Source organism: Natator depressus, chromosome 17 (assembly GCF_965152275.1).
Source record: "Natator depressus isolate rNatDep1 chromosome 17, rNatDep2.hap1, whole genome shotgun sequence".
Lineage (NCBI taxonomy): Eukaryota > Metazoa > Chordata > Testudines > Cheloniidae > Natator > Natator depressus.
The window spans coordinates 6840224-6853232 of NC_134250.1; the positions used below are offsets into that span (position 1 = coordinate 6840224).

Here is a 13009-nt window from a genome sequence, read left to right on the forward strand (position 1 = left end):
TCTTTGTTAGGCCTGTCCTGTAGTAGGTGACTTCTGGGAACTCTTCTGGCTCTATCAATCTGTTTCTTCACTTCAGCAGGTGGGTATTGTAGTTGTAAGAATGCTTGATAGAGATCTTGTAGGTGTTTGTCTCTGTCTGAGGGGTTGGAGCAAATGCGGTTGTATCGCAGAGCTTGGCTGTAGACGATGGATCGTGTGGTGTGGTCAGGGTGAAAGCTGGAGGCATGTAGGTAGGAATAGCGGTCAGTAGGTTTCCGGTATAGGGTGGTGGTTATGTGACCATCGTTTATTAGCACTGTACTGTCCAGGAAGTGGATCTCTCGTGTGGACTGGTCCAGGCTGAGGTTGATGGTGGGATGGAAATTGTTGAAATCATGGTGGAATTCCTCAAGGGCTTCTTTTCCATGGGTCCAGATGATGAAGATGTCATCAATATAGCGCAAGTAGAGTAGGGGCATTAGGGGATGAGAGCTGAGGAAGCGTTGTTCTAAGTCGGCCATAAAAATGTTGGCATACGGTGGGGCCATGCTGGTACCCATAGCAGTGCCGCTGATCTGAAGGTATACATTGTCCCCAAATGTAAAATAGTTATGGGTAAGGACAAAGTCACAAAGTTCAGCCACCAGGTTAGCTGTGACATCAGGGATAGTGTTCTTGACAGCTTGTAGTCCATCTTTGTGTGTCATGTTGGTGTAGAGGGTTTCTACATCCATAGTGGCCAGGATGGTGTTATCACCGATGGATTGTAGTTTCCTCAGGAAGTCAGTGGTGTCTCAAAGGTAGCTGGGAATGCTGGTAGCGTAGGGCCTGAGGAGGGAGTCTACCTAGCCAGACAATCCTGCTGTCAGGGTGCCAATGCCTGAGATGATGGGGCGTCCAGGATTTCCAGGTTTATGGATCTTGAGTAGTAGATAGAATATCCCAGGTCAGGGTTCCAGGGGTGTGTCTGTGCGGATTTGTTCTTGTGCTTTTTCAGGGAGTTTCTTGAGCAAATGCTGTAGTTTCTTTTGGTAACCCTCAGTGGGATTAGAGGGTAATGGCTTGTAGAAAGTGGTGTTGGAGAGCTGCCGAGCAGCCTCTTGTTCATATTCCGACCTATTCATGATGACAACACCACCTCCTTTGTCAGTCTTTTTGATTATGATGTCAGAGTTGTTTCTGAGGCTGTGGATGGCATTGTGTTCTGCACAGCTGAGGTTATGGGGCAAGTGATTCTTGTCAACTGCTGGAAATGGCCCACCTTGATTATCGCTACAAAAGGTCCCACCCCACCTCCCCGCCCCCCTTCTGCTGGTAATAGCTCACCTTAAGTGATCACTCTCTCATTACAGTATGTGTGGTAACACCCATTGTTTCATGTTCTCTATGTATATAATTCTCCCCACTGTACTTTTACTGAATGCATCCGATGAAGTGAGCTGTAGCCCACGAAAGCTTGTGCTCAAATAAATTTGTTAATCTCTAAGGTGCCACAAGTACTCCTCCTTATTGAAATGAGAGCTCAGAAAGGATGTATAGTTTCAAATGTACAAAATACTATTTAAAAATGTCTACTCTATCAAAATTTTAGTGTTTGGATTTACAAGCTTTTCTCCATTCTGTTGTTTGAGAGGGGAAAATATAAAATAGAATTCTACTGTCATCACTAAGATTGCACAGGGTGTAACTCTTGCACAATTTGGTCCTGCATCCAGTGATGTGTGTTAAAAACTAACTTAATATTTATCAAGTAGGCATATTTAATTCTAGAACATAGTCTTGTTTCATTTCCACTTCATTCTGTTTCAATTTGTGCATTTTATCTAGGCACAGTGGGGAATTACCCATTTACACATAAAGGGAAAATTGAGGTAGCCAGACTCTGTTTTACTGGTCTCATGGAACATAGCTGAGGAAATCTACATAATGCATGTGAAATATTTTCTTATTACCTCTGAACTACAGAAAGGATGCAGGAAAACTTGAATTTTTTTGCACAGTTCTGTGTTGAAACAATAGTACAGTGTGTAGCAATTTCAAATAGCATTTTATTTTAAAAACATGCAGGTATTCTTAAAGGTATCTTTCACTTTTCTAAAATTTCTTTTCACTTCCTTTGTCACTTCAGTTCAATTTGTTTATGACACAGCAAGCGTACCTACATGGGGACACCCAGGAAAATTAATCCAAATTAACTAAAGATGTGAATTTCAAGTGGATTAGTTAAACTGCATTAAACCCCACGTTGAACATCCTTATTCAGCATTTAGTGGCCTTAATTGGTTTTAGCTTAATTGACTTTGTGCTGCATGTGTAATACAGGAGCAGTGTAGAAAAGGATCCCAAAAATGATTTGAGGGCTCGAGAAAATGTCTTACACTGAAAGACACAAAGAGCTCTGTCTGATTAGTTCATCAGAAAAGATTGAGAGGTGCCTTGATTACATTGTATTACCTTTATGGGGAGAAAATACCAGGTACTAAAGCACTCTGTAATCTGAAAGATATAACAAGAACCAGTGGCTGGAATTTTAAACCAGAGAAACGTAGATCAGAAATTAGGTATACATTTTTAACAATGAGGGTGATTAACCATTGGGACAAGCTACCAAAGGAAGTGGGGGATTCTCCGTCTCTTGATGTCTTCAGATCAAAACTGGATGCCTTTCTGGAAGATATGCTTCAGTTAAACACAAGTTATTGGGCTCAGTACAGATGTAACTGAAATTTAATGTCCTGTGATATGCAGGAGGTTGGAATAGAAGATGTATTTGTCCTTTAAACTCTGAGTCTGAAAAATCCTAAAACTCACCTGGAAACATTGTCTTCCTTGGCAGATCTCTTGCCAGTGCTGTGAATATATATAAACATAAAGTATACACCCGTGAAGGTCCTGGATTGACAGATAAGATTTTGGTGATAGATACCCTGACTGTGTGAGTGGCAGTCCGTAATGAATACATGTGCTTTAAGCAGCAGCATGTTTAGAATTTTTATATGCTGCGAAGCTTACTAAGAGTCATAACAGACACAAAAACTTACCTACTTAAAAACATCATCGATAGTGTGCAGCCCGCAGAAACTGTTTACAGCTAAATCTCCTTTCTCACTATTTCTGAATTTATCGTAATAGCAGAGAAACCATTTAATTATGTTGTCAGTGAACCGCGTATTAATATTTTTAGCCTTTCGGATAAGGAACCCAAGACCTGGCCTGCTTGTGGTCATTAAGGATTCCAAGGAACTTTTGCAAATTAGGGGAGTCAACTTAGAGGTCTTAACCACATTCCAGCTTGGTTAGTGACGTTCTGCCTACCTCAGTCTTCCCTGCAGCTTCAATGACAGTATTTTTCTTCATTTTGTGCCCTAAACTATTTGTAGTGTTGATACTTTATATTACCCAGCTGCTGTGTTTCACTCTAACATGGTTGCACTTCAGTGATGGATGAAATCTTCATTGGGTGTGACTTGTATATTGATTTATACACATATTGCAAAATATTTTGGTATCAATGGGGTCAATAGGTATTGCATAAATCTGATGTGCTGGTTACAGTGACACCGATAAACTTCAGTAGTCCCTATTAGTATTTGTCAGTTTTCTACTAATAAAGGGCTTCAGACACTTCCACTGCATAGATATAGCAGGAAATATTTTGTGCTCTTACAGCGTGCTCAGGGTTTTATCAGCTACCATAAAAATACATTAAAGTTGATTTAAAAAAAAAGAACCTTGTGAGTGGTAGGCAAGTATTGTCGTGTTTAAGTGACTTTACCAAGGCCACACTGAGTCAGTAGCAGAGCTGGAATGGAACCCAGGGCTCTTATTTCTCAGTCTCATGGTGGATTACAGGGCAATGTGGAAGAATTGACATGGTCTCATGGACATTGTTTCAGCACTTGTTTTGAGAGGAGGTTGCCACACCCTCTTATTCATACAGCTTGATATTTCATATTTACTATTGCTCCAGGAGAAGAGGAGAAAGACTTACTCAGTTTTCCTTCCTTTTATTGTAGGGTGAAAAGGTAAACTATGAAAAGTTTAAGAATTGGTTATTGCAGAACAAAGATGCTTTCACGTTCTCTCGTTGGCTGCTGTCTGGAGGAGTGTATGTTACACTCACCGATGATAGTGACACCCCTACCTTCTATCAAACTCTGGCCGGAGTCACACACTGTAAGTAAATGGCATTTCTTGCTGCATAAATGGGTATCTTTCTTATAGATCTGGCCTTTGCTAACCTGAGTTCATAAAACTTTTGCCTCTCTGTGATCATTCAACAAATCGCTACTGCTCTATTAAGTTAAGCTACATACAGTTCCACTATTGAGGAATGTTATTTGTTGCATATCCTAAAAATAAATAGTTTTTTAGCGGAAACAGTACTGAGGTCACAAGACTTGTTTTAATGGATGTCAGCAAAGTTTGTTTTTTTAAAGGTTGTAATGTGCCACATGGAAAATATATTTTCCATGTATCTTCCTTTTTCTAATGAACTTAAACAAAGTCTTATTAATTTGATTCCCTTTTTTGTGCACCAAGAATCACAAATATTGGCACAGATTTATAAATAGTGTTTCATAAATGTCACTGGTATCTCTTAACGTTTGCATTTCTTGGTGCAGTGAACAATGTCTTAGCTTTATTTATAGTCCTAGATATAAACTAAACAGAGTGAAACCTGGTCTGTACTTGCATATAGGAAAGCTCGCCAAAGAAATGTAGATGGAACTCTTTTTTTCTGAGTCCATCCTGAAGTAATACTAGGGCCCATTTTGATGATATGAGGTGCTGTTTTTCAGATTGGATGTCAAATCAGGGCCTGATTAATTTTACATTATGCTTACCCAAAATTTCTCTTAGTTTTAATTGAATTTATTCTTCTACTTCTAAAAACTGCATGTATTACGGCTACCTCTCGAGCCACATTTAAGTGGTAGATAAATAATCCTTGTGTAAAGTTTTCAAAGGACTTAGGTATCATTTAGGAGAGGAAGGATAATCTTTGGTCAAGCTGCTGCCGAATATCTTAACCACATCTGGTTCATTTTGCTGTTCTGCCACAGACTTCATGTGTGACCTTGAGCAAGTCATTTAATCTCTGTGCCTCAGTATCTCAGCTGTAAAATTATATATAGTCTGTTTACTTAGGTTTTACATAACTCCCATAAAAGCTCCTATTCTGAGCTCTAGGTGCCCTTGGCATGAGTTGAAAATACAGTACATTGCTTTGATTGTTAATGATTATCCAATGGCATGTTTTCTCCTCAAATGCATACAACTGCGAGGCACCGGCATGTAATACAAACATTTACGTTGTGTTAATGACTAGAGATCTCAACTGAGATAGAGGTTCCAGAAGCCACCAAGTTTATAGTCCGAACAGGAAAGATACACAAAGGGTGAATCATACTACTTCTCCGAACCAAATCAAAATGTACTTTCCCCTCAGTATCCAAAGAAAACTTCATTTCTAAACTTCTCAATATTCCGCCCCCCCAACACCTACTTGGATTTCGACATTGCCCAGATAGTTTCACTTTCAGGACATGTTGCAGACCAAGGTAGGGGAGGGGCTGTGAGGATAATAATGTACTTGTTCTATATCTATATATAGGATACATTCGTGTTTGTGAGGTGTTCAGATAATATGGTCGTGTGAGGGAATAAGTAACTTTGTGGGTTCTTCAGGATCAGCATTCCCTATTTTAAAAAAAATGGAATGAGGCGGCTAATACTGTTTGTGTATATATCCTTGCATCTTGAAGAAGCCAGGTAGTTTATTTATACTAGGTCTTGTGAAAATTATGAGCAACGTGGAATGTGCTGGAGGAGACTGTAAATGGTATTAAGTGAAGATGTGTGGAAGGTAGCCACTTCTGACAGTTAGCAAGTGAGAGGTCAACCCAGTCACAGGCTCTTAAAAATCCAAGTAATGTCCTCTTCCCTTAAACTAAATACCTGCCACCAGATTTGTGAACTCTGGCACTTGCACTTCTTCCAGTAGAATAAGTGGCTTCATGAATTGTAACCAGTGCCCTGTGTGGTCTGAGGAAGCTGGAACTAAATCCTGCAGTAAGGGTCTGGGATTCTGTATCACCAGAGCAGCAAACTAGAGTCCTTTTTCGAGAAAATGCAGCTTTGTATTATACTTAGCTGTGTGCGTGCCCTGTACACTGGAGGCGGAGAACTCTGCTTATCAGTACCCTCTGGGGCAGTGTTCGTGTCCTGTGGCCCTTACCCCTTCCCTGGCCACTTAAGGTTGGTGCTAGTCCAAGCTCTTTGGTTCCTTCTCACTACCCATGGCTAGAGTCATGGCTTTGTCTCAGTTTCTGAGAAATGTTTCCTTGTATGTAATAGTTAGTAGCACCTTAGGTTAAGTTTCTTATTTAGTATAGTATTAATTAGAGGAGTTGGCTGTCCTGTGTGATGCTCTCACCAGGGTTCAAGCTTGTCCATTGTGTGGGGTGGCCAGCCCTAACAGTGATCCCCACATGACGTTCTCGCTGTATCTGCGCGAAGAACACATTAGAAAGTGGTGGTTCATCTGCTGGTCGTTCCCAAAGAGAGCTCGGGTGACAAGGGACTTGCGGCTGAAGCAGCACCTGCTGGAGCAGGAGGCCATCATCTGATTGGCAGTCTGCTTTGGATCTGGCAAGCGATGCCACTCCATGCTCAGGCTCTGGCATTTCCCCCAGGAGGAAGAGGGGTCGTTCTCCCTCTTCTGGTACAGTGAGGAAGAGGTCACATAAAATGAATCAGGACCATTCCAGGGATTGGGGAGTCTCCTACTCATCTTCCAAGAGGAGTGCTGATTGGCACCAAACTTCCTCTGGCACGTGGAAAGGAGCATGTCCATCTAACTGTTCCCCTGTACCACTCAAGTCTGGTTCCAGCCATAGAGCATCCATTCAGTCTGGTGCCGAAGCCATCAGTACCAGCACTGGCTGTCTCAATGCTGGCAGCATACCAAGCTGCATTAGACCTGTGTTGCATCTCAGCACTAGACTCTGCACTGGTTCCAGAGTTCACTGGTGCCATAGCTTCTACTGCCTCACCCTCCGTTGTGCCCTTGGCATCTTATGGCTGCATCGCAGAGCTACAGGGATTGTCAGCACCACAGCTCGCACTGTTCGGGCCTGAAATGGTGGAGTTGAGGCGAACGCTAGCCCCCTCTACGTTGGTGCATCCTCTGGAACTGTTGTTGTCGTGGCGGCAGATCCCTTCATCGAGTTTGGTAGTCCCCTTAGCCTCAGTACCAGCGCCCTTCCCAGTACTGGGTGGGAGAGTCTCTCATTTGGTACTGCCAGTGCCAAGCCCCCATTCCTCTTCAGCACCAGCGCCTTCCCTGTATTGGGCATCAGATGAGTCTGTTTGTTTGTCCCATTGGGGTTGGCACCCCATTGTCACTAGAGAGCCTCTGGGATTCCTCAAGATCCGTGTTGGGGTCATCTTCCCCATCGTCATCAGATGGGCACCAGAGATCTCCATCAGATCCCTTTGGTATTGAGTATAGGTATCTGTCCTATAGTCGGGACAAGGGCTCTTGGCCAGGTAGCTACTGTCCCCCAATGCCTTATCCTTATGCCCAGTGGCCTCCTTGGAATCCTTGTGATGCTCCCTGGTTCCTGAAGTCCCATTCCTTGACATGTTCCAGAGCAAGTTCACCGGTCCTGATGGTGGCTCCCACTCCCAAACCATCTCAGCTGCAAGTGACCACTAAGCCCATTCCCCCAGGAACCTCCAGGGCTTTTCCAACCGCATCCTGTGGTGCAAGAACAGTACCTGTTGCTGGCTCAAGAAACCACCTCCTTATCCTTCCTGGACAGCTCTGCCATGCTGAAATCTTCCTCTCCCTTGATGTCTGAGTACTTTAAAATGTATCAGGACCTCCTGAGGCGTATGGCTGCTATCATCCCATTCATAGGAAGTCAGTGTTTTCAAATCCTGTGGCAGCGAGGTACATAACACGGCTGTTACTCTGAAACATGAAAGGAATCACTTGTTTCCATGTGCTGGTTAAAGAGCCGATTCCTTTGTGGAACCTTAATACTGTCTTAGCAGCTCTTATGGGGCTTCCCTTTGAGCCTTTGCGAGCTTCTTCTTTCTCCTTTCTGTGTCAGAAAACGACCTTCCTTGTGGCACACACCTGCATCACATCTCAAAGAACAACAGTTACAGGCAGGTAACCCTTTTTTCTGCTGCAACTTTAATTGTGCATAGAGATTTTTGGTTAAATATGTAAAAAGTATAATAAACCAGTAGAGTACCCCTTTTTTTTATTCTTGATATTAAACGCAATTTATTGAATGATGGTCCCATATTACTAGTTTTCAATATTTGACCCCCTTCAGCTTAGTTTTTGTCTTTTGGTTTCCAGCTGTTTCCCTTGTGTGTTGGAGTGGTGCCCTGCACAAGAAACTTAATAGAGGAGGTTTCCTTAGTCCATGCCCTTTAAGCCGGGCCCCAAGTAGGATTGGCTCTATACCATTCCCCCAGATCCCTTGTTTTAGGCTCCCTTCATCTTCTTATCACTGAAGCTGAATAATTTTCACTTTTCTGATAACTATGTGAAATTCCTAAAAAAAAAAAAAAAAAAAAAAAAGTCTAATACCCAAGTACTATAATTAAAAAGATGAACAGTAGAGAGAGAGAAGAGCAGACTAAGTCAAATTAGTAGACTACATAGCATAAGTAGGCTGACTCTTTAAAAAGTTTGTCTAGATAACCTCACCTTCCATTTGGTTGTACTAAAGTTATTTTGGCTGTGCGTGTGCATGTTTGCATGCTCACCATAGTCTATCAAAACCACAACTTCTAACAATTACTTTGCAGGCCTCTATCAAATCCCTGTGTCACAAGTTCTCTCTATAGGCTGTTGAACTCCTTTGATTGTGAAAGCTTATCATACTAGGGTGAGGTTAATGTCTGGTTTGGTTGGTTGCACTTCTGGAGGAAGTGCAATAGTCTCTGTTTTCCATTTAATACTTATTGTCCCCTTCACGTACGAGTTATACCTTTCAGATATCTTAGGTGTTCAGCTACACAATCTCAATTCCGGCTTACCAGTTGCACCTTTGCAGAAATTGCCTCTCCATTCCCCAAAAGAAAACCCAACAACAACCACCTCCTCAAAAGTGTTGAAATTTTTCTGCTAGATTTAATTAATTGTGCTCTGGCATGGTAATTGTCTTGACTAAAAGTGTTAACTTTGAAACCAACTTGTTCTCTGCCTATTAAAAAAAGAAGAGTTAATACTTGTAAAATTTTAATCTGTTTGTTTCACTGCCAAAAATTTTTTATATTAACAGACGAGTGAGTGAAGGTGTCCTGGGAGAAACTAGAGCCTTGATTTCAATTTTCTTTAGGAACTTTCAAGCTTTGTTGACTATACCATAGCAGCTTATGCTGTTGGCTGTAGCTACAAGTTCCACTGGTAAAGGTAGCAGAATTTTAAAGCATCATCAAATATTTATTTGTTGTGAAATTTAGAACCTTTACTGGGCGTTTCAGCAGGAAGCAGATAGTATTATGAAACTGAACGATTTGTCTCACAACTAATGGTTTCTAGATAGTTGGAAGTATTGTCAGTTCTTTGATTTCCCATTTTTTATGGGCCATTTGCCCAGCAATATAACCTGATAAGAAATTGTATTTTCATTGTTAGGATTAAAAGAAACAACAACAAAAAACGTATAAAAAAGTACATTAGGTGATGCTTTCCTAAATATTCAGCCACATATAGGATTTGAGCTATGAATCTTGTAGCTTAAAATTCTATATATGGCTTTGACCATATACAATTGACTCAAACTGTAGAGCGCACAGCTGTGTAGCAAAGAAGTTAAGCTGTAGTTAATTTAATCTAGTAAACCTCCATCATTACTAAGAATAGGTTGTAGTTTCAGGATAAAATTGAAATATAAATTTTGCCCATTATTTACCTATTAAGTATAGCAAATGAGGATGAGAAAAAGAGCAAGTGTCAGGGCTGTAAATACCACATCAGATATTGGAATGTGGAAAATTGACTAGAACATACTGATGACAACCAGAAAATGGTAAACTATTCTGCCTCTGCTGACTATTGTGCATTATTTCTTTTTCTGGGCTGCTGTTGATGATCTCCCTAGTGGTCCCAGAGGTCAAAAAGAAAGGTCATTGTGTGATTTACACGATACAAATTTAGCAGCAACAAAAATATAAATGGGTTGAGTAGTTTGGAGATAATTGTATCAGAGCGTGAATAATTTTTACGTTCTGATATGTACAGAGTGTAACTCAACTTCATTATTCTTTAGGAGAGTTTTTTGTATTTTTTATTTTTATTTTAACCATGTGTTCTTACTACAGTTGCCCTCATAAAATGAGTGCTGTTGTGAGAGAGTTGTTTTTCCTGTGAGTGGAGACTGACTTTGGTGCTTTTTGCTTGGATATTTGCTTTTCGAGAGAACAAGTCACTGAAAGGATATTTAAAAAACAAAAGGTAAATACTGTTAGCCAAGTATAATGCAGAGTTGCTTATTTTCAGTTCTGTTTTAGTGTAATCAGTGAAACTTTCTAACAAAGGTTTACTAGTCTGTTTCCTGGATGCTAACACCGAGCTGTTATTTCATAGGATGTCTTCCGCTGGTACATAGTTTAAACAGGCTACAACTGTTCTCCCCTCTTATTTTCCATTAAACTTCTTGAATAATGTGGCACGGACATGAAAAATTGCTGTGATAAAAATAGTGGAAGTTATTAACATTGATTTAGAAACACACAGCAAATGTTTATTGTAAAGCATCAGTGACTCCATTTAGATTTGTTTAATGAGCCACGATATCAAGGAAACATAAAAAGAATTACAATTTTTCACTTGTAAATAACATTTATGTTTGAATGCAGATGAGTTTAATTGCATTTCTCAGCACAATTATAAATGAAATTTTGAAGTCACGGTAAGTTGCACACACTTGCCATTTTTAATCAAATTTTGTTCCGTTTCACCTAAATCATAAATATTCTACAATGGTGGTTATTTCAGTTGAAAGCTAGCAGAATAATTTTGTGATTTAATTTTATAGGGTTTAAAAGATGTTTTGGGATGAGAAGAGGAGAGAAACTTTTAGCCGTGTATGTGTAAGAAATATTATTTGACTTACAGTGGTTTGAGGAATATAACCCTCTCCTCCTAGTAAACAAAGTTTAAATGTCTCTCAGTTGTGGAGTGTAAGACTGGGTATTCCATACCTCTTGATTTTTAACATGATTTTCTTGAATACTGAATGTAAGAGTAATAAGCAAGGCTATAATCTTATCAAGGAGTTCTAGTGACACCATAAATCAGGAGTGGAGCTTAACTGCAGTGTCAACAGGTCTCTTAATTGGCATTTTTTTATTTAACGTTACTGCATCTCTCTTTAATAATGTATGGTTTTATATTTAAAATACTGTTTACATTCCATAGTCTACAAAGCAGTGTTAAGAATCAGGAAGTATATAATAACTTATTCTGCACTCCAAAACAGAATAAAATTCAGAGTTTGTAATACCGGTCAAGTGCTCAGTGGGAAGAGAATGTAATACCCCTCAAATCATTGCAAATCATTAATTGTTGCAAATGGAGTTTCTAACATTGTATGGCACTCCAAGAACCAAATACAGTATTTCAGTAATAGCGTTCTTAGCCAGATGAGACTTCACTATGTGACACACCCAGGCTGTTCAGGACTTTACTCTGGCAGCAGGGTTAGAACAGAGATCCTCCTTCTCCAAAAGCACCTATCACTTGGTCTAAAGGCAAACTTTTGTTAGCTCTTCTCAGTATAGGGCCTTATCACTGAAGTTCTAACTCCTTACATACTGGTCAACTCACTATTAATATAACAAGTATCGGGGGGTTAGTCTGTATGCACAAAAACAACAAGGAGTCTGGTGGCACCTTAGAGAAGTTTCAGAGTAGCAGCCATGTTAGTCTGTATTCGCAAAAAAAAAAAAAGGAGTACTTGTGGCACCTTTAGAGACTAACCAATTTATTTGAGCACAAGCTTTTGTGAGCTACAGCTCACTTCATCGGATGCATTCCTCAGAGACGCTTATGCTCAAATAAATCTGTTAGTCTTTAAGGTGCCACCGGACTCCGTGTTGTTTTTATTAATATAACAGTATGCCACTTACTACTGCTTTTGCCTATCACTTCAGTGTTTCAGCCCTCTGTGTTTGTACGAGGGTTATGAATGCCTAAAATTCTTCCTCTAGTTACAGTTAAATAAATTGTTTTCTACTTTTCCTCCTCTACTTGTTCCTTTGTTTGTTATTTTTTTTGTAGAACCTACAAGTGCGCTAGGTGCTCCGGATTTACTGAGGCTTTGCAGAATGGCAATGGTTACTCTTCTTTAGAGGATGAGTTATCCCTGTAAATTCACTGAGATCTTTTTAAGTCAGTTTGGGGGGTTTTCAAGATGTCTCTATAAATGTAAGTTGTGGTTATTGTTTTTGGTATGGGTTTACAGGACATGATTGATTGAGACTTCAGTATGTTTGGAGTATTTATATAAAAATATATTGACTCAGGAGCAAGAAAAAATTCTGAGATAATCCATTCAGCTAGTTCTAGAGTCCTTGGTTCAGTAATGCATTTACGCACATGCCTAAATTTAAACTCATGAATAATCCCATCTCTCTTCAGCAATGCACTTGAGCATGTGCTTAAGTTCAAGTGAAGTGCTGACCTCCATCGGACCATTGTCACTATGCATAAGCAAAAATGTTTGGATGACTGAAATTCAAATGTAGAACGTACAGCGACTGTCCTGATATAGAGAGTCATTGTTACACATACTGCTTCATGTGATATCTGAACAAACAGGAGCAGGTGAGCCTGATGTTGAAAGTCATTAGTTTCCAGTGAATGATTACTGAGATCCTCTCTTGACCCTGCAAAATGTCTCAGCAATACTGTCTGCCCAAAAATGTGGTTAATTTAACTCATACAAGAGAAGCCTTGGATGAACCACAGAGCTAATCCTATGACTGAAATACAAAT

General features: G+C 40.1%; 1 protein-coding gene across 5 annotated transcripts in view; it reads left to right on the plus strand.

Moving 5' to 3' along the window:
* Positions 1–13009, plus strand: part of USP32 (ubiquitin specific peptidase 32) — a 148763-nt gene that overhangs the window by 70154 nt on the left and 65600 nt on the right. For all 5 annotated transcript variants that reach the window (XM_074974367.1, XM_074974364.1, XM_074974362.1 and 2 more), the window contains exon 5: positions 3996–4155. In XM_074974367.1, the coding sequence (XP_074830468.1) occupies positions 3996–4155 (160 nt within the window). The remainder of the gene's footprint in view (positions 1–3995; positions 4156–13009) is intronic.